This window comes from Dicentrarchus labrax, unplaced genomic scaffold (assembly GCF_905237075.1).
Source record: "Dicentrarchus labrax unplaced genomic scaffold, dlabrax2021, whole genome shotgun sequence".
In the NCBI taxonomy this organism is placed as follows: domain Eukaryota; kingdom Metazoa; phylum Chordata; class Actinopteri; family Moronidae; genus Dicentrarchus; species Dicentrarchus labrax.
Window position 1 is genome coordinate 23,420,514 of NW_026136710.1, and position 22,556 is coordinate 23,443,069.

The 22,556-nt window shown below is 39.2% G+C and overlaps 2 protein-coding genes and 1 long non-coding RNA gene across 5 annotated transcripts in view; 2 read left to right on the plus strand and 1 right to left on the minus strand.

Moving 5' to 3' along the window:
- LOC127370299 (rapamycin-insensitive companion of mTOR-like) overlaps nucleotides 1-8,730 on the plus strand; it is a 38,425-nt gene extending 29,695 nt beyond the window's left edge. Inside the window, exon 38 of the mRNA XM_051412248.1 lies at nucleotides 1,736-8,730. Within this exon, the coding sequence (XP_051268208.1) occupies nucleotides 1,736-1,807 (72 nt within the window). The 3' untranslated portion in view covers nucleotides 1,808-8,730. The remainder of the gene's footprint in view (nucleotides 1-1,735) is intronic.
- The window catches only part of LOC127370390 (uncharacterized), a 180,326-nt gene that overhangs the window by 59,339 nt on the left and 98,431 nt on the right, over nucleotides 1-22,556 (minus strand). The window lies entirely within an intron of this gene.
- LOC127370329 (ras-specific guanine nucleotide-releasing factor RalGPS1-like) overlaps nucleotides 10,121-22,556 on the plus strand; it is a 109,097-nt gene continuing 96,661 nt past the window's right edge. Inside the window, exons 1-3 of one of the 3 annotated variants that reach the window (XM_051412308.1) lie at nucleotides 10,121-10,399; nucleotides 10,515-10,581; nucleotides 15,009-15,120. The gene's annotated coding sequence lies outside the window, so the exon portion shown is untranslated. Of the gene's footprint in view, nucleotides 10,582-15,008; nucleotides 15,121-22,556 lie in introns of all 3 variants that reach the window. The other 2 variants (XM_051412307.1, XM_051412306.1) reach the window with 2 other exon arrangements.

Genomic DNA, 22,556 nt, shown 5'->3' on the forward strand with positions numbered 1-22,556 from the left:
ACAATGTAATCCACCATCAAAACGCCATTGACTTTCGTTATCCGGTCAAACTCTGTGTATGCCTCATATTGGCGGTCCTTTTCCTCTTTCAAAAACAAGTCAAAGTCCAGTTTTATCAAAAGTGTAGTCATTCCATCATCTTTGTTCAAATCCCCTGCGGCTATTTCCAGCGCGCTGTCCCTCGCTCTTCCTGTTAGCGACAAGGCAACCGCCAAGGCTTGCTTCTTTTTATCCAAGTCAGTAAGTCTCCAGATGTCGACTTCATTTTTCCAACTTTCGTAAGATTTTTTCTCATCAAACGCTGGCGGAACTTTATAATTACCAGCGGCCATCCTCTCTAATGTTAGCTCAATAACTCCGACGACAACTGTATGTTTTCATGACTTCAACTCTTGCACGACAACAACAAAGACCAACTCCCCCCCTACCTCACTCAGAACATACCAACCATTCGCTTATGCGCAGTGGAAAGTAGCACATAACAAAAAGCAGTATTGTTTTAACCTGCTTTGTTTTCATCACCTTTTCTGGCTCCAACATCCCCCTCTCATCAATAGTCACAAATCTTGGTGTGTCTTGGACTCCCAACTCACTTTTGAAGCCCATATAAATCACCTATGCAAGACCTCCTTCTACCACCTCTGGAACATTTCCACACTCCGCCCCATTCTCTCCCTCTCAGATGCCGAAAAGCTGGTTCATGCCTTTGTCTCCTCCAGACTGAACTACTGTAACGCACTTCTCATTGGGATTCCTGGCAAGAGTCTGCAGAGGCTTCAGTACATCCAAAACTCTGCAGCCAGGATCCTGATGAGAGTGCGGAAACATGAGCACATTACCCCCATTCTCCACTCACTCCACTGGCTTCCCGTCTCCACCAGGTTTGAGTACAAGGTTTCTCTCCTCACACATCAATGCATCCACGAACCTGCCCCCCCCCTCAAAGAACTTATCAACCCACAAAACACAACACACTCCCTCCGCTCCACTCACTCAAACCTCCTCCACATACCCAGAACCAGACTCAGGACCATGGGAGATAGGGCCTTTTGTGCTGCTGCCCCACATCTGTGGAATGCCCTCCCTGACACCTTGAGGGCACCACAATCCACTGACTGTTTTAAAAAGGATCTTAAGACATTTCTTTTTAGCAAAGCTTTTGGTCCCTTTTTAGATGTGTTTTTTTAATTTTTATTTTTTATTCTTTTCTCCTTTTCTTATTTTTTAAAACTGCTTATCTTTTTTGTTTCTAACCTGTAGCACTTTGAGATCTTTTGATGAAAAGGGCATTATAAATAAAATGTATTATTATTATTATTATTATTATTATTATTATTGATTTCAAGGGGTATTCAAACAAATCCGATGGTGATGGTGTAGAGCTCCCTCTCCCTGTTTTTATCCTCAAGCATTGTTTACTTCGCTGGTCTGGCTGCATGTGCATGTTTGTGCTGGTGGCCAGCAATAGTGGCGTACGGGCTGTTTCTGGTGAAATAAAAAAAAAATCTTACTCTTTAACAATAAGGTCTATCTTTGTAGGGATCCTTTCCACAAGCAGACACTTAGAATAACAATCTGAGCCTGTCAGTGGCAAACTACTTTTAATGTACCTTGACTAACATTACATGGCAGCCAAGGCAGGCTGCAGATAAATAATGCTGAAGTTTCTCAAATGCAGTTTATAGTACAAACTTAAAGACTCATATGCTGATTTGGCTGCCTGTGTGTTTTTCAGATGTATGAAGAGGCGGAGAGCATCCTGTTCGTGCTGCCACAGAAGTCCTCATCTCCACGCTCTGACACTTGATTAACCCTTTTACTTATCGTCTGGCAGCTGAAGCTCGACTGTCCCGGAGCCCAACTGCGTGTCCCAACCCACCTGTGAACAGTCACCGACCTCCTAACTCACACTCCCTCACTGCAACCCCACATCCTCTACGGCTGCTCTCTTCAGGGGAAGCAACAGCCTTCAGACAATGATCACATAACAACATCACGCAGAATGACCCAACGACGACCTGGTGATAGCCGCTAAAAGGTTGGTTTTCCTTATCCACACTTGTGCTGCTGCTACTGCTTAAAACAGAAAAAGAAGCTCAGCTTTTCCCCAAAGTGGATCTTTGACATGATACTAAAGATGATGTGCCAACACAGTTCCTGTACTTTTGATAGAACACTAAACGCCTCCTCATTGTGAGAAAGGACTTGTTTGTTATGGATTTTGATTGGTCTGTTTGCACATGATTAGAGAATGTAAAGCAGATGGAGTGAAGTCAGACAATCATCAAATTTAACCTTCTGTCTTTATTATTCAAGTTACTTTAGCAATCTTTAGCGCTCACAACCTCTGGTGATCTCATCAGTACAAACACTGATAGCAGAGCAATAAGGTAGCAGTTACTGTATTCACTGGAGTGTGCCTCATAAATACAATTTGAATGCACTTTCAGAGGTTTATGAACATCACTGAATATGTAATGTTTTTGCATAACAACATTTATTTATTAGTATAACCGATCAGTGCTAGAAACGGCATTTTCTGACCTTGTATTATTTCGTTGCAAGTGTTTTTACTGAGATTTGCACAAAAAACTCATATCAAAGTGGAAATTGGATTCCTGAAAGAATATTACTGTTGGGTCTCTGTAAATAATGTTATAAGGAGTTCGGTCTAGACCTGCTCTATTTGAAAAGTGTCCTGAGATAACTTCTGTTATGAATTGGCGCTATACAAATAAAATTGAATTGAATTGAATTGAATTGAATTGAATTGAATTGAATTGAAATTGAATATAAAGAATTTGAACATATCAAAAAAAACATTTTGAAGAAGTTTCCATACCTGTTATTTAATATCAGCAAGGTTGAGTCTCTTGTTTAACATTGTGTGCCATAGTAAGCTGAGCTTTGACAGTTTTTATCCAGAATTGTTGTAACTTTGACTAGAGCCTGACCGATATGGGATTTTTGAGACTGATACTGATTTTAATAAATAATAATAATAAAAATAATAATACTATTATCATAAACCCTTTTGGGTTCTCATGCATCCTGGAAAACCAGTCAATTTAGAGACTACTTTTCAAGTCATGTATTTTAGCTCCTCACTTAGATTACCTATGTTGTTGTTATTGGTTTAAGAACCTGCGCGGTAAGACACTTCAAAGCAAGTTTACCAGATGTGGAATGAACTTAGAACCACCTTTTCAGTGTTGAGTATTTTTTGCCAGAGCTACAAGCTCTGTACATGAACACTGTGTCATTGAAAATGAGGAATAAAACTAAATATGTCAGTATTTGACCTACTGGTAAATTATATTACTGTTAGTGAGCAAGGGCTGTTATGAATTGTCAAGAAAACTGAAATGAAATTCCTAAAAAGAGTAGTAAGAGGGAACCCTTAAAAAAGAATGGAACATACACTCTGTAGAATTCTAGTTACCATTGCTGAGAGATGCTTCTTCTCTTACTCTGTGCTGCTTGCCACAGTATTGTAAATCACAGGAACTGTGCTGGATAAACTTTGCTGTGGTGCCAGTATATTACCACAAGCATTTATTTTCTGCGTTATATACTGGGAAAAACATGTTGTTATGTACATACGTACATATCAATACGTTATTTCAGTTTGGCTCTAATCTTGACCTTTTTTTTTCACTGGATGCAATCTAATGAGACTGAGCTGTAACAAAGGAAATGTGAGCACGGCATAATATATGTAAACACGGAGTGGCCCAGGTAATGGAATATCTAGAGTTTGAAGTCAAAGGCAATTGGTTTTGCTGTTTTGGATCAAGAGATTTTGCCCCTTAATCAAGAGGCTGTGTCAGTTCAACTGACTAATCACAAAGGTCACATGGTGCAACTGGATTCACCTATGTCTCCAGCCCCAAGACCAGCCACTGACTCAGATATGTGGATGACAGCTGGGTTCAAATCTAAATGTAAGCCTTCACAGATCAGATCAGCTCACAAACATCAAGTTTACAGGAAGTCCTTAGACTGGTTTTCTTGGATTATGCAGTACACATCAAAGCGGATTCACTGGAAACACACTGAACAGTCCTCAGTAGACGAGAACACAAGCTGAGTGTCATTATAACTCTTCACCTTTGGGCTGTGGAATCTAGTATCTGCTACCCAAATATCTAGACTTCAAGGCCAAAACAGCAAGTCCAGTTGCCTTTAAGTCAATAATTCCCTCTCCATGTATCCCTGACTGCAGGCCTGCAGACCTCAATGTGGGCAGAGTCAAATGTTTGACCCAGCCCACTGCAGAACTAATTTAATACGGTGTCCGAAGAGGGACAAGAAACCATAATGAATGTGGCGAAATGCAGGGATTTAAACACAAGGAACTTAATCTTTGGTTTTACTAATTATGAAATACAATATTGACACATTTAACAAAATAACAGATTAACTACCTATCAAAACATTAAATTACCTTCATTATTCATTAAATGATGAAAAAAGTAATATATTTTAATGTATATTTATCATAATCAAATGTAACCTGAGATACTTTCCTAATGTTATCAAAAATAAAGGATCACTAGACTGTTTTTTTATTTTTATTGAACAACAAATTATTTAACAAACAACAAACAAACATTAACATAAAACAAGCAGACAAACAATAAAAATGTTAATGAAATACTAAAATGATATTAATGATGAGCATAATGACAAAAATGATAATAATGTTAATAATAATAATAATGACAATAACTATGATGTTGATAATGATAATAACAATGATGACAATAATGATGATATGAATGATGATAATGATAATATAATAATGATGATAATAATACTAATAACACCAATAATTATGAAAATAATAATAGTAATAACAACAATAATAATAATGAATAATTAAATTAAATCACTGCCAAAGAGGAGAACTGGACCAAGTCATGACTAATATTAAAAAATTAAAAATATGCATCTTTTTTATTTTTTTTTTTTATTCTCACCGATTGTCAGGCGCACGACAGAGACATAATTCAACTAATAAATATTGCAACAATTTATGAAATCTATTAACAAACCATTGGTCACTTAGCATTTTTGCTGGGCTTGTTGAGACCTTTCCTAAATTTTCAATTATAGAGTGCTTAAACATGTTACAATGAATGGGTGCAGTTCAGTGTTCAGAATAAGTCATTTTTTCATTATCATTTGCACTTCTTTACTGAGCGAAAGGTTCTTGAAAGCATCGCCATCCAGTCTTCCAATACCTTGGTCCATGGTAACTTCACAGTCCTTAATGGATACACAAAAGCATGACTGATTGTGCAGGTTTTAATAGTGTGTAACATGTTTGTGTGCAATAAACTTCCTTCACACTAACAAACTCTTTTGGCGGAGAGCTGTAAGGCCTCTTGGCACGTGGCTGGTCTTCATTTTGGGTGTCTAGTGCCATCTGTATACCGTCCACTATCACAGTGGTATTTTGTTTAACGTTGCAGTACATAACATTTTTTACATTTGTGATGAGGTGTGTATTGAAATCCTCAGTTGCTGATAGACAGCCCACAATACAGCTGTGTCCCATTACTGATACTCGTAACCATTACTGAGCAATGTGTTTAAATGGAAAAATAAACAAGATACAAAATTTAGCAGATCCATCGCAAATATGTAACAAATGGAGTGTGCATATTGGAAGTGTACCATAATTATTAGACAGTGTTTAACACTCATTTATCCTGCACCAGTTCACACCTAGGCTTATCACTGCTGTGCATATGGATTTTTTTTAAGTTTTCAAAAACATTTATTTGAGTGCTGTCCTGAAGTATTGTCTTTATACAAGTCTTTAAACATTGGTTAAGGACTATCCCACTAATCATGACAGCATACCTGTGCTCTTTTATATTCTAGTCGTCTTTTCCTGTTTTTGCTCATCTCCTCTTTAGATCTGTGTGAGTCAATGATATCCATTCATTATAAAAAAATGTAGTCATATAATTATCATTGAGACAATTGATGTTAAAATTTAAAGTGAAGCCTTAATAATTTTCTAGACTTGTTCATTTAATGAAAAAATACAATCAAAATACAATCAATATACAATAGTCAAACATTAAAGACATCAAACGCATCAATCTGTTTTGCAGATTAACACAAATGTGAAATTGGTTCATGTAAGGTACTCATAGTCCAGAGAAATATGGGCTGAATATATGCATAAAGGAACTTTAAGTAAAACTGAAAAGAAAACACGCATAATGACTTTATTATAATACCATATTATATAAATACATGTAGAAAAATAACAAACTATGACCAGAGACTCATAAAGCATCCTATCTCTGAGTTGTATACAAGTGATTTTAAAATCAAAAAGACAAGATATGCTCTTAATAACAAAAAAAATGTCACTGTTATATTCATAGAGCATATTTACTGTACGTGTTAATATAAAGTATGAACGATGAGGGCAGTGGGGGTCATATCGCGCAGCCCTTAATTACAGTGTATTCAATAACTACATTTACGTTAGTTTAAATATAACATTAGCTCATGTGCAGCTAATTCACATAACCTAACGATACACCTAAAATTACATGAACAATATTAAAAAAGTCACACTTCCATTATTTATGATACCAAAGCGGCAGTCAGAAGTGTGGAAGGAGAGAGGAGGAATGCATAAGACCAAACAGGAATCATCACGGTGACAGCGGAGTCAAATGTTGGAGAGTGGGCGGGGTTTCACGTTTAACTCCGCCCACATTGAGGTCTGCGGGTCTGCAGTCAGGGGCTTCTCCATGTATCCAGATGAAGTGGGCGTGATCACAGGTGTGGTTCACCCAAGTACTGCATTAACCCCAGCTCTCTATCAGTGGATTAATGCCACTGCCCCTTTGTTCCATGTTCAAACATGTAGTTTTCTCTGTAACTGACCTGCAACTGCTGTTTTATGGAGACCCAAAGTGTTCAGTATGAAATAATTAAGTCTTTATGAACGTATTTATAAATAACAAATGACTATTTCATGTCAAGTTTTATTTTATGATCATGATTTTATGATTATGATATGCCCCCTGACTTTTCAGCTAGCAAACTCAACAGCTGCTAAACAATTGAACCCCAGTTAGCATATTTTAGCTAGAGCAAGGACAGTTTCAAAGTTATTCAGAATTTTTGAATTTTGAGGTTGTAAATAAACACAATCCACATACACAGAAACTAAACCTATTAAGTGTTTAGCCTTAGCATAAGGCTGCTCATACTATCTGCTTAACTGGCTAACTAGCTAGGGCAGCTTGTGTACTTCAACTATGATTCAGCATCAAAGTGAAGAGCCAGCGTTGGCTAGTTGGTTAGAGCAACCACTGTGAAAGTATTTTTCTCTTCGTGTTTTTCTCTGAGGAACGTCAGAATATCCGAGGGAACTCTGAATTAACTCGCTAATGTTAGCTGTTGCTGTTAGCATTGGCTCTTAACTTCAGCTCTATTAAACCATGGCTAGCTAGTTCAATGGTAAATGGACCCTTTCACACACATTCACTCAGTGAACAAAACAGAAACTAACATTCATACACTGATGCACGGCATCAGGAGCAATCTGAGGTTCAGTATCCTGCTCAAGGATACTTAAACATGTGACACCAGGAGCCGGGGATCAGCCAACAGCCTTCCGATTAAGGAACGACCCGCTCTGCCTCCGAGCCACGGCTGCCCTAGCCAGCAAGCTAGAAGTATGTGTAACCTTGTTCAGCTAAATAAATAAAAGGAGCTGGATGGAGAGTGTCTGTCTATTGACAGCGACAGCTAGATAGTTGATCCAGAATTACTTTGACGTTGGCATAGCTAAAAGGTGCTAACTTGCTAATTCTGCTCGCAGTTGTTGAGCTTGCATGCAAGGACGGTGACATGAAATAAGAATGTCATTATGAAACAGATTCATGAGGTGTGCAAAAAAGGCATTTTGAAGTAAACATCGTAATATGGAATGAAAATGAACTTATTTTGGAAATAAGAATAATGAAATTATATTTTATAATTAGTTGAATTTTAATATGTTCTTAAATTATTTCCCAAAGTCTTGCTTTATTTGCATATTTTACATAATATATTGTGATTGTTGTGAATATTTATTTCACTTTTTTTTAATTATTGAACATTTTGGGACTCCAGACTGTGGACCATGATCTTGTTTAAACTATTAAATGAGATATGAGTGTTGTTATTACTATGCAATATGGCTGAACCTGTAAGTTATGCTATGGGCAAGGAGTAGACTGAGCAGTGACAACGTTTGTAAGTCTGTTCAGTTTAGGCAGCTGGAACTACTTTTCCTTCATTTTTTGCATTATTTTAAGAAAAGTGTTGAATTTGATTTGACTACTGTGCACATACACAATAAAACCTGTGTACTGTATGTGAATGACATTTGTGAAAGTCTTCATGGGAGAGGAAATGCGAAGGTGCATTTTATTATGTAATATTGCGCCACTACTAATTAAATCAGTTTCCACCGATAACTTCTTCCTTTTGCACTTTTCAGATTCTTCTTCTATTTTCACTTCCCTGTGGTAAACTGATGTAACTATTTTAAGGAACATATTTAGGTGAACAGATGAAACTCTGAAAAGGTTTTGACTTTGGTATTTAACTTTAAAAAACATCATGAGCATTTTATTCCTTGTGTTGTACATGTTTTAGCTTCTCTGAGGATCAGTTGTCTGTATTATAAAAGATTGAAGGAAAGAACGATAAGTGTTGCTTTTATTTTCCTTACGAGAAGTCTCTTCATTTCTCTCTATAGTACAACTGGCACTATGGAACATAAACAAAAATAAAGGGGCAGTGGATATGAAACCAAACTGTAAGACGACTGTAGATGTGCTCCACAGAAATGTGTCAGCATTATTTTAAATTCTTAAAAAACATTTTTATTTATATATTATGTTATTTGGATTGTTTTGCAGGGATATAAAACACTTGTATCAGTGGCAAATACAATAGCCTTTTATAATGTGCCGTAAAGAACAGGAACATTTGAAAAACTATGGAAACACATACTGAGGATGTTCAACATTAATGTTGTATCTCTACTCAATAAACCAAACCAAAACAGAACAACAAACAAAAGGAAACCCCTCCACAATTCATTTATTAATTATTCCTCCAACTAGCCCTATTTTATCCAACTAAAACACGTCCCTAATCCAATGTGTATGTGACAGGAGGGCAGGAGGTTTCATCTTTTTTCTTTTTTCTTTTTTATGCTTCTTTCTTTCTTTCTTTTTTCTTTCTTTCTTTCCCAATTAGCCACACAAGTAAATATTACATCACAATGTAAAGCAATTATGTCATTGAAAATCGAGCAAAGGACACAAAAACACCCCTATCCCCCAAATACACTACTCACAAAAAGTTAGGGATATTCGGCTTTCGGATGAAATTTCAGAATGTACATAAAATGCACTATAACCTTTCCAGGTGATCTTCATTTGACCCTCTACTTAAATGCCCTACTTTCATGATATAATATCACTGTAGCAAATTTCACCCGAAAGTGGAATATCCCTAACTTTTTGTGAGTAGTGTACCAATGAAACAATAAAACCACTAATGACAACAATAACAAACAATATCTAATCAGTAAAACATTTCATACATCTAAATAAATAATATTAGTACCACTAAAAGCAGCATAAACAGTGACTGAGAAAGTAGAATGAAATAAGAATGAAGCAAAGTGAGAAAGGCCCTCATTAATGAGCACACAGTCAGATATTATGTAGCAAAACCTTAGACATCATATTCTTTTAAAGGGTTAATATTTTCTACCAAAGGATTCCAGTAATATTAACCTACAGCAGGAACGGAGACTGCAGCCTGATGATAGAGCACAACATTTGATATCAGCTCAGGAGGAGAAAATTAGGCATCTGGAAAATGTGTGTGGTAATGTTTCCTCATCTAGTCTGAATAACAAAATGATTTCCTAAAGGACTTGACTTTATTACGAACCGCATGTTTGTTGTTTTGACCCAGTCACGTCTTCTCGCTTCAAGAGATTTTAGGAGCGTACCACAGACACTGTCTGAAGAACGAGCCTTCGGGCAGCCTGTGAAGGCATCACAGTGCACCTGCGTCTGAAGGACGCTGGTTTAGAGCCGCGCTCTGATTGGCCCGCTGTGATTAGAGGCGGGAACTCTCCGCTGAGCCGAGCGGATGATTAGGCAATACACCTGGCTGTCAAGATAAGTGCGCCTACCTGTCACTTCCTGCTGTCGGTATTTATTCATTTTCACTTCTTTTTTTCCGACTACGGCAGATTTGGCACGTCACTGCCATGTTTGTATGATTTCGTCTAATGTATCCCGCACGGTTTGTGGACCCTGCGGACCAAACGTTACGACCTTGGCTTCATGTAAGGCTCAAAGGAGGAACCCCCCCGGACGCTGCTGGGAAAACACCGCTCGGGTTTAATTAACCACCGCGGCTGATTTTAATGTGAACTCTTATTGTCGTCTTTATTAACACAGAAACCGCGAACAACAGCAGCAGCAGCAGCAGCGGCGGCGGCAGCGAGGGACTCTGCCCGGTGGAAAGGTAGGAGCCACAGAGACGGCATCATGCTCGAACTGTTAGCGGGAGATTGGGTTGTGCAGCACGGTTACACAGCGGCAGCAGCAGCGGCAGCAGGCCCCGGCTGGGGGATTCATATGGGCTGTAAACGCCGTGTCATACGTAGCTGCTGTCGTGACAGGACAGTGTGTGCGGACACTGTGGTTAATGGACGTTAATTAATGGCCGCTGTGTTTGTCATTCGGGCGCACAGATGTGTGTCCGTCTGCGACACTGGATGTGAATCTCAGATGTCAAAACATGTTTGTGTGTGGCGCAGGGCCGGCTCCAGCTTTGATTGGGCCTGAAGTAGAATGAGACCCTCCCACCCAGGCCCTCTCTAAACCCCCCTGCAGTGGCACAAATAGAGACATGTAAGAGGCACCTGTACAGTGTTCTAGCTCATCCTGAAAGAGCAAATGAGTGATATTAAGCATGCTCTACTAAAGTGGGTGGACACACAATGAAGTCAACCAATTAGAAAAACAAACAAGTAAACAAAAAACACTGTAATTGCTAATTCCTGCCTTTGTAGATATTGAATATTAACCCAGAAAATAGCAAATACCACAATACATAAAAATGGTTATCATGCTTCCTATAAGAATGTAAGTCTAAAGAAAAAAATTCCAAATGCATGGGGGTGTCACAATTTGATTTGACCTCTGATCTTAAGGTCCTGATTAGGGATGTTACTTACAATTTGGTAAAATGTAAAAAATACTGGGATAATAATAATAATATTATTATTAAAAATAATAGGATTCTGATTTTCCCACAATATTTTAACCAAATGAGACTGAAGCCACATTCTGACTGTAAAAGATTCCTTTATTTCTCAGACAAAAATCTACAAAACTTATTTTCTCAGTGAAATCAATGAAATAATCCTTTTTTATTTCTTAGGTATAAACTGTGGGAAACAATGTATATTTCCTTGTCTTCGTTAAAGTGAAACTGGTGTCTCTGCTCCTTGATACAGATACAGTGACGTGGGACACCGAAAGTCAAAAGTAGATAGCACCCTCTGCTGTTAAAAAATAGTATCATGATTAATTTTTCATCTCACCGATTTGAATCTTCACATTTGTATATACTGTAATTTAACTCTCACAATATATCTTTACATTCCTATTCATGATTCTATTTAAAGCTGCTGTAGGTAATTTTTATAAAAAATACTTTTTGTATATTATGAAATAAATTAATTAATGAAAATAACCAATCAGAGCCCAGAAAGATACAAAGATGCTTTGGGTTGGTGGCTTGAATGTCCAGGGTCCCAACAAGTCTGTATTTGACGACCTGAGAATGGGACTCAACAATCAGTCTTTCTCAGCTCTGATTGGTTGATTCAAACCCGGTGGATTGTTGCTAATGCCATTAGGATCACTAGGAGGAGCCAGAGGAACCAGATTTTTTCACAGATTATCTGTATCATGTACTACTGTCAGGATATAGGGTGAGGGCAGCTGTGGCTAATAATCCAATCATTTAGTCTATAAAATGTCCATCCAATGTCCGAGAATGTCCAATAGAATTTACCAGACTCCCAATGTTTTTAAATTGTTTGTTTTGTCCACAGCAGCGTTTGGCCGATTGTCCATCACCGGTGGCATATATTAATGATTACTGTATTTGTCCTCTTTATTAATCTTTCATGAACAGACATTTTTACCCACACACAGAAACCTATACACATGCAGCTGATGTGAAGAGATGTCAGAGCGATGGGTCTGACATAGCAGGACCCTGAAAGTTTAGGTGCCTTGGAGGATATAAATAAACAGGCACACTGCGGGACATACATTCTGTTTCCCACCACAAGCAGGAAGCAGCCGTCACCATGGATACTGATGGGTGCATTACTGCCTGTGCTCTAAATGCACAACATCCCCCACCCAAAAAAACAGCAGTATTTCACAGCACAGAAAATGGCTGCATGTGTGTGCATAGGGTACAAAACACTATTTAGTAATGCTTTTGTTTTCAGTTTTAATATCATGTTCTTATCTAAAGTCACCATGACAAGTCAGTGTGGAATGTTTCTTTCCAAAATGATGATGATTGTAGCCAGATGGAAGTGGCTACAGTGGAGTAAGTTGGTGCACACCTGTGATATGTGGGTGTTTTCACCTGTTTAGCTGAATTCAATAGAAACTGTATGACATCTAATTCTCTTTTTTTAATGTTTTTTTGGTGGCACCGATACACCAATCCCAAGTCCTTCTGCTGTGTGCGCCAGACCTTGAGCAAACCTCGGTTAGCTTCCTCCTTTCCTGTACTTAGATGTGCTATGTGCTAGGCTAATTTAAAGACAATCACATTTTGAAGATGGTTAAAAGATAAAGTGTGGACTGGTAGCTGGAGAGGCACCAGTTCACCTCCTGGGCTCTGTCAAAGTGCCCTTGAGCAAGGCACCTAACACCCAAGTGTTCCCAGGGGTGCTGTGTGGGTGTGTGTGGGTGTGGGTGTGTGTGTGTGGGTGTGAGTGGGTGTGTGTGTCTTCCTTGCGGGAGTTGTCTTTGCTCTCCAACTCTGTAGTTGGTGTTGTGGACAAGTCTACAGCAGCACAGGAAGGCTACACTACGTGCTTTGCTCATACTTGCCACATATATAGCGAGAAAACAACAATGGTGGACAGCGAGGTATACTCATTAGGTTTCAGTGGGTGGGACTGGACTATGATTTAGCCTATAGGTGGTGCCATATTTCCCTAGAAGAAAGGGCTGAATACAAACGAGGTGTGTCAGGCAGTGCAGGAGCAGTGTTTGCTGTGGGAGACATTAACTCCCTTTGGCGTGGACCTCAGGTTTTGTCACTTTTCAGACCTTTTACCTGCCCCCTTATTCCTCTTGGCTCTGTGTTTTCTGTCAGAAATATTGGTCAACTTTGAGGGCCCCTGACTACTAAACTGTCAGTCATTCTATGATACCAATAAAAGTGAAAGTCCACGATATTCAATACCCGGGTAAAAAACAAAACCATAAATACCATGTACTTCAGCACACACTGCTTTATTAAAAACATTTAAACATAAGAACAATAACAAGAGTGGTACCTTTTTCTAACAGATTTTTTATAATTCACTGCTTAACTCACAAACTACTTTAATGTACTCGCCTTGCTGTTCCCTTTGGCACTCTTTTCCACTATCACCCACTCTGGTCTGTCTGACACACACACACACACACACACACACACACACAGCCACACAGCCTGGCATGTCCTGACTCTCTCTGTTGGCTTTCTTCAGCAGTGAGTTTTATAAAGTCACTAAAAAACACAACTTGTATTTGGGATTTCTTCACCCTCATTTCTGTTTAAACAACAGGAGGTGAGCTGTGTGTGGAGTAGAGCCGCACAATTAATTGAAATGTTATCAAAGTCGCATTATGCAAATTGCAAGAGCTGTATGACAAACAGCATTATAATGAAGTACTGTAGTGCTGCAGAGTTACCCTGGCCTACAGTTCTTGTTCTGCAGATTTAAGAAAGCATGTTTGGTACAGACCCCAATAACTTCACATTATCATGATTCCAATAATTTTTTGTTGTTAAAATTCAATTTGTAATGAAACAAAAGATAATTCCCACATAATCGTGAATCGCAATATAATGTCTTTACCACATCGGGCAGTCCTAGTGTGGAGGAGGCACATTGTTAATGAGGTGCCCTATGAAAACGATCGAAAACATATCAGCAAAAGTTGGTGTGTCCACTGTTCATCCATGCTTTACCTGGTCCATGTTTGTAAAACATCCGCCGTATCTGCGCCAGAGATTGTAGCGTAACGGGAAAAGCTTCTTGCAGACGTATATATGCTGCTCCGTCAGAACTGATTGATTTCGGTACTGTAGAAAAACGACTACCATCAAGTTCTCAGAACTTTGGCATCGACTTGGTACCAAAGTTTCGGTTCTAGTGACATCCCTGCTCCCTCCCTCCTCTTAACTGTGCTGTATGCTTTTTGTTCTTTTATGTGCTGTACTCTGCCTTGCTGTAGAACTTGCTGCCCTCGGTGTTCACTCATCCATGTGTAAGGTACCATTTATCCACTGTCCTGCCAACTACAGTTTAAGTTCTGAGCAGCGCAGCACAATTATTGTGACTGATGCAGATTGCATGAAAGACATGAAAGTTTCCAACTTGGTAATTTAACTGATTTCTCTCGTGTGTGATTAAGGTATTTTGTTTTTATTGTGCAAATAAATATTAAGTCAGTGTAACTATAAAATTACTAAAGCTACTTGATCAAGAATATTTTTAACCTACCAAAATTAAGTTGGTTTTAAATTATTATAATGAACTTATCTGGTTTTACAGTGTATTTAATTTCCTGTATCCTATTGTATGACCAGATTCTTACCAATACACAGCCCTAATGTATTTAGGTGTGTTTACATTGCAGACAAATAAAAAGAAAAAGACAGACGGTTGGTTGTGCAGGACTGAAAGGCTGTCTGAGTGCGTGTCACTTATCCTTGGTTTCCTGTGGAAGAGCCTCCTTTACTGTTCGAAACGTGAGTAGCTGAGCCACCTACGGCACCCACACTGATTTGGAATCTCTCAGGAACTCCCACATGTGGTGTGGGCTGTTATGCACAGCGAGTATCTGTCTGCTAAAAGTAGAATGTGATTGGAAGCAGTGTTTCATGGCTCGCAGTTTTTATAGTGTATGTTTAAATGAGCCTTTTCATCTCAAAGGCTTCATGTAAATGAACTACTGTTTATAGTTGCAGCTTTAGTGTTTATCTTGCAGCTTTGTCTATACTGATGTGAGGCACAACCTACATTTTCCTTTGTATCCAGTCTTTGCAAATCCTGTGTATTGATGATACCATGTTAACAATAGAATGTCATCAGCATTACAAAGCAATGCTCTGTCTCAGGGAGCTACATGAGCTGTAACAACATACAAAGACATTTCTTCTAGTTTCATGTATTAATGTGAGGGAGGTTCCATCAGAACTGTGTGGACAGAATCAGTCATGTGACTTAAATAATAAACTTAATAAAAAAAAGTGCTTCCCCCTCCTAAGAGCGTTAACTATTTTAAGGCAAAAACCACCTCAAGTGAGATTAAAAGCTTGTTTTTAGTTTTTTCCGTTTCCATCAACCTTTCTAATGCAATACTTCAAAATGGTGGACTAACCTCTGACTCCAATAGAAGACTAGCATTTACTCAATGATCGAAGAAAGAAGAATAGAAAAGCAAACACACTTCAGCAGCTCTGCTTGACTACTTCATCTCTCTTTTCACTGAACATTCATTTATACATTCAAATTTAACAAATGTCAATCCTTGCTTTTCATAAACATAATAGAAATATTAACTTGATACTAAAAGGCTTGCTGCTTCTGATAGAGCATAGGGTGCCATTTACTTGGGATCAGCAGGAAGCTAGTGTTAAATTAGAGTATATTGTGGCACGCATTACGAAGGACAATACAAAATACATACTGTATAACCTCATTTGAAGTAATATCAAAGTGCTTAAAATCATTCATCAAAATATTTAATTTATTAAACTACCAGTGTGTAACATTTAGGAGGATCGATTGTCAGAAATGGATAATCGATATGGATAATATTCATAGCCATGTTTTCATTAGTGTATAATTGTTATGTTTTAGTCTAGAATGAGTTGTTTTTAGGATTACACTAAAGACTAACGGATTTCCTAGTCAGCCAGTAGTCGTTAGATAAAGCCAATAGTCGAGTAGTTGTTGCACATTTGATATTAGTTACTTTTCTGAATATATTTGAATTCATTCCGGCACTGCTCCCTGGCAGTATTCCCCGCTGGGTCCTCCGCTCCTACGCTAGTAGTGTTAAAACTCCCCCTGTCCTTTGAGCGCCCAGTCTGGGTACAGTCAGCTAATAGAACTGCTAACAAGCTTTTGACACCAGCTAGTACAGTTAGCATATGCTAACAGTGCACTGGTAAGTGACTCCCTGTGTTAAACAAGAAAACGTCATATTGCAACAATACCCTGATACTTTCATCCCGGTGACAAGTCGCACCTCCAGAATGGAGTTTAACGTTGTTTTTCAGAATAAGGTCGACCTTTGGGGGGCAGCCCTAGAGATCAGTGTTTCCCAAAATCCAAGATGACGTCCTCAAATGTCTTGTTTTGTCCACAACCCAAAGATATAGAGGACGAAAGAAGGCAGAACATATTCTCATCTGAAATAGATATTTTGGACATTCTTTCTTAAAAATGGACTTAAAGCGATTGATTTTCAAAATAGTTGGTGATTATTCAACTAATTGTTGCAGCTCTATTTTGTGGTCACCAGTTTCTCCACACGCTTGGAACTGGAAGGTGAGGCAAGGGAGTTGTAATCTGCAACTACACCACTAGATGCCACTAAATCCTACAGACTGCTCCTTTAGGCTAGCTGACTCTGAATTTAGCTTTGTGGCTGGCAGGGTGCACAGTGTGCTAAGACATAGACCTAATTGTGTGAGTGAGTGTATTATCCTTATTTGACAGTTATTATTGGGTTCGCTGGGCACACTGAAGTGAAGAAAGTTGCGTATCAAACTGTTGAAACTGTCTTCCTCGATTTCAAATAATAAATCTGAGGACAGCTGTCATTAGCGTAGCTAAATCCCAGTGATGTTGGCTACCGCCTGAAACAGGGCTCCTGTTTCAAGACGGCCCATAAAGACAACATGGATCTAAAAGGAGCTGAGTAAGAGCTGATCTGAAACCTGAAGATTCTCGCCTGAGATCATTTTCAAGCCAGCCCTCCTGAACAGCGATCGTAGCTCAACATGATGAGATTACAGCAATGAATACATGACTCATCCCCATCAACAGTATGTAAGGGATCACAGCTAAGAACATGAAGTTCAGCCTGGTGGAGCAACAGTATACCTCAGGAATCATTGTCAGCAGGCTTACTGCGCCACCAGCCTCAGAGGTGCTAAAAGCTAAGGCAACTAGAGTTGAAAATAAGTAATTAGTAAGAATGACCACAACACTAATGAAGTTTTGTTCTGACCTTGTTGATCTGCATCGCAAATGAAATTCTTGGCTCTGTTGCTGACACACAGAGGCACTGTTTTTGCATTGTAATGCTTTTCCAAATCCAGGACATTATATGATCAACTTCTCAGTAATCGAAAAGTTGTAAAGGAACCCAGTGCAGTTTCCTCGTAAACAGTCTGATAAACTAAAAATGTTGAATTCATAACTTTTCTATGGAGGCAAATCCTGTTTTGAATATTATAAATCCCACCTGTTGATGAGTGGAATAGCATGAATCGTGCTGCAGGACTGTGTATGGTGTCACCCATGTGCTCGTGGGTGTGTGCCCTTTATATTAGTGCGTGAGATACAACAAAATACATGTATATGTATTCAGATTTGCAAGTTTATTCTGAGTGTATAGACAAATCTGTGAATGCATACGTAGATATGTAAATATTAATGGTGTTTTTCTTCAAGAACTGTAAATACAGACCGGTCCTCTGTTACAACTCAGGCAGACCTTTCTATTGGCTGTCTTTTTACATGTGACTTCGATGCTACATGGCAGAGATAATGTGTGTGGAGCTTGTGTGGAGCTTGTGTGGAGCACTGAATTTAATGAATTTACTGTTTGACGACAGGGAATGCAGTACCGAGGTGATTTACAGCGAGTCCAACCTCGACTTTGCCTCTGGGAAAGATGACGACACACTGGTTCAGGCAGGGACAGGAGAGATGAAGTGAGAAAGGGATGAGAGAGTGACTGGTCTGGTTTAAACAGTCTGTTGTGCTTGTAGGCTATAGGGTCATTTTAAATTCAAAGCAGGTCATTACGCTTTGAAAATTAATCATCTTTGAAAAAAATTGAATTTTGAATAGAAAGTGACAGCCACAGGAAGTGCAAGGATGTAACAACAGCCATCTGAAAGGTCAGCCAAACTGAAGACGCTTTTTTATTTTTCCCTCCACACAAATGGAGGGATTTGTGGTCTTTTACTTTTAATTAGTTAAGTCAGTGAGGCCTATTGCCATATTACTGCAGCAGCATCATCATCATCGTCATGCAGCCTGCAGGTTTTGGTTGTTTAGTAATGACAGGTGAGACAGTAGTGCAACCTCCCCGGCTCTTGGATAAAAGGATGAAAATGGCTCGGCTGCCGAATCTTTTCAGACGCAACATCTGAGTCATACTTTATAGAAGCTGTTGAATTAAAGAGTGCTTTAGTGATTTGCATAGTGTTGCACTTCAATAAGGTTGGGGACTTGCAGGAGGGAGATTTCAAAAAAGGAGGGTCAATATCAAAGCAGAGAGGCTATGCGATATGGGTCAGTCTCTCCATAAATGTTGGTTCCTACATTTCCTATAACCCTTCTTCCCTCGTAAATGTCCATCTTCCAAACTACACACCTCTTGTGATGACTGAACTGATTTATGAATAATTAGTTAAAGTCCCCCTTTAATATTAATATTTTTTCTTTGTTGGGATGGGCTTCACATGTAAGCAGCTGATATCCACAGAAGAGGGACATTAGAGGGAGGATAATCTGTTGAGCTACTAGCTGTAGCTAATAAACATCCCAGTTAGCTCTCACTCTTTCACCACATCCCCCACCCTACAGGATGGCTACTTAAAATTTGATTACCATGCTGCTACAGAGATAATTTAGCCCTGACCCCTTTTTACAAACCTCTCAGGGACTCTCCTAAAAAGGTGTTTGTTCAGTGAGAAGGCTTAACTATAGAAGGTGTAAGCAGAGAGCAGTGTGTTAGTAATGTCTTCTTCTTCCTCCAATTTGCTGGTCTGACTAGCAGTGGATTCTTTTTGTAATCAGTGCCTGTTTTGAATATTTCGTCTGCAGTATTTTTCCAAGTGCTAATTCTTGACTGTTTTTTGGCATAGAGCTGATTAAGTAACATAATTCATTCTTATAAGTAACCAGTATCAGGTTTATTTTTTCGCATTTATAACAAACCAAATTTCATGAAAATCTGTTGAGAATTGAACCAGTTACTGTGGATTTTGTTGTGCCGTCTGACACTCAGTATTGTTAACTAGCCCATCTCGACCTCCCCTGTATGGCGACCGTGCAAACGCACCTTATACCGAGAACACCGTAGCAAATTCTTTTTATATCTATGGTTAAGATTGTACCAGCATTTTAACACGGTCATTGTTAGCATGCCAACACTAGCATGGAAATCAAAGCACTGTAACAGTGTCACAAAGCAGCTAGCATGGCTGATGACTCTTCTACACAAGAGGCATCCTCGTCAAACTGAAAATAGTAGGGTTGAAAAGATACATGGTGTTGGATCGATATATTGTTCAATGATCAAATATATCGATACAGTGAAAACATCAATTTATATTGTCTTTATTTTGTTTGGAAATAGACACATGCCATATGCAAACAGTGCCGTTACGAGATAAGATAAATGTCTGGAACGTTTGTCCTCAAAGTTGATGTTAGAAGCAGGAAAAATGGGCAGTGTGAGGATTTGAGCGACTTTGACAAGGGCCACATTGTGATAGCTAGACGACTGGGTCAGAGCATCTCTAAAACTGTATCTCTTGTGGGGTGTTCCCGGTCTGCAGTGGTACCTATCAAAAGAGGTCCAAGGAAGGAAAAGAACCAGAGACAGGGTCATTGATGTACGTGGGGAGTGAAGGCTGGCCCATTTGGTCCGATCCAACAGACGAGCTACTGTAGCTCAAACTGCTGAAACAGTTAATGCTGGTTCTGATAGAAAGGTGTCAGAACACACAATGGATGACAGTTTGTTGGTATGGGGCTGCAGAACATTCTGACCACCAGGGTGCCCAGGTTGTCACAATGTTATGGCTGATCGGTGTATACCCTTAAAGAAAAATAGACTTGAAACGAGATGATATTTTTTGCCCATATCGCCCACCCCTAGACACGCCACGGTTAGCACTGTTGCCTCACAACAAGAGGGTTATGAGTTTGAATCCCAGCTGAGGCAGTGCCTTTCTGTGTGGAATTTGCATGTTCTCCCCATGTTTGCTTGGGTTTCCTCCGGGTGATCTGGCGACCTTGACCAAGGCACTGGCTCAGATCTGGAGTTGGTCCCCGGGCGCTGTACGGTGGCTGCCCACTGCTCCTAGTCCTTGGATGGGTTAGTGCAAAGAATTAATTTTCCTATGCGGATAAATAAAGGATAACTTAACATAACTTTTAAATTAGTCTTGTTGGAAGGTGCAGGTACACTCGAAGACCTCCACACTGAGAATGAACTAAAATGAACTTGTAATGGGCATCAGTAGAAAGGATGAGAAATGGAAATTGAAGTCATTTTTACTGTATAATTGAATGTGTACATTCACTCTGCAGGAACTGTTGACCATTATGTATATGATGTGACAGGGTTTGCTGATGCCTCCTCTGCCCTCTTTTTTTCCCCCCCTTTCATCCAATCCCTCTGTTCCTCTCTCCACATACAGCACACCCTGCTTACCATAACGCCACATAAATCTTCCTGTGTCACTTTGATGCCAGTGTGCTTGTCATGGAGAGGAGGGAACACACACACACACACACACACACACACACACACACACACACACACACACACACACACACACACACACACACACACTCTCTGATGCTCTTTCTGCATCGAAATATTCTCGAAATCGCAATATGGCCAAGTGCACTATCCAAATCACAGAAGCTGTTTTTCTTTTCTTCCAGTGATGCCAAAAAAAAAAATCATTCCCACTAATTGTGAATCATATTCCAATTGCAATATTTGTTAAAATAATGCCAATGTTGTTTTTTTTTTTTTAACCATATCGTGCAGCCCTAGAAGTGTGGCCTGACCAATACTGAAAAAAAGTGAAAAAGATTGAATACTACTCTGAAATGAGTTGTTTTCAATCTTGATATGGCTCCCATACATATCGGCCTGGCCACTTTATCAGCCTAGCTCTAAACAGAACTTTACAAGAACTATATTTATCAGAACAGATATTTATGAACTGACGGCAGCATTCCAAAAACACAAAAGATGAACATGTTACTTTCTTATGTTGACATGTACCCAGGTATTTATCTAATAATCGTAAACACAGGGTGCAAAGGGGGCATTCCAGAATATTGTATATTGATGCTGAACAGCAGTTGGTAAATGGTTAATGGACCTGTACTTGTATAGCGCCTTTCTAGTCTTCCAACCACTCAAAGTGCTTTTACACTACGTGCCACATTCACCCTTTCACACACATTCACTCAGTGATGGCAAAGCCCATCGAACAGAAACTAACATTCATACACACTCACACACCGATGCATGGCATCGGGAGCAATTTGGGGTTCAGTATCTTTGACAACCTTCCGATTAAGGAACGACCCACTCTGCCTCTGAGCCACAGCCCCAGTTGGTCTGAGTCTCCAGAGCTTATTGCTGGTGACAGAGTAGAAGGGCAAAATCTAAAATGTACATACATATATGGCTACAATCTAGTGCTATGTCCCAATTCCATATGACATGCTAATTACAGCATGCATTATGTACTGTACTGTGTTTAGTGTTTTTGCATGTAGTAAACAAGAAATAGTCACATTTATTATTTTATGCTTTTTTGTGTGTCTTCAATTTCCTCCTGCATTCCTCCTCCATTGTGCATAGGGTTGGGTATCGGTGCCTACTCTGTATTTTTTAAACGGTTCCGGTGCTTAAACGGTTCTCGAACCGGTACTTAAAAAAACAAAACCACACACACACACACACACACTTTGTCAAAAAACAATACCTTTTTATTTCCAGGGCCAAATTGAACACAATATTAAGTTAACGACGTAGCACACATTTTCACTCACGCTGTTGAATGGCAACGATGTTTGCTAGCCTACTTGACACGCATGATTTGCGGTTGGCATTAAATTACTAGGTTTACCCGAAGAGGAAAAGCTGATGTCGTCATCATCTGTGATGTCCACCACCACACTGGCA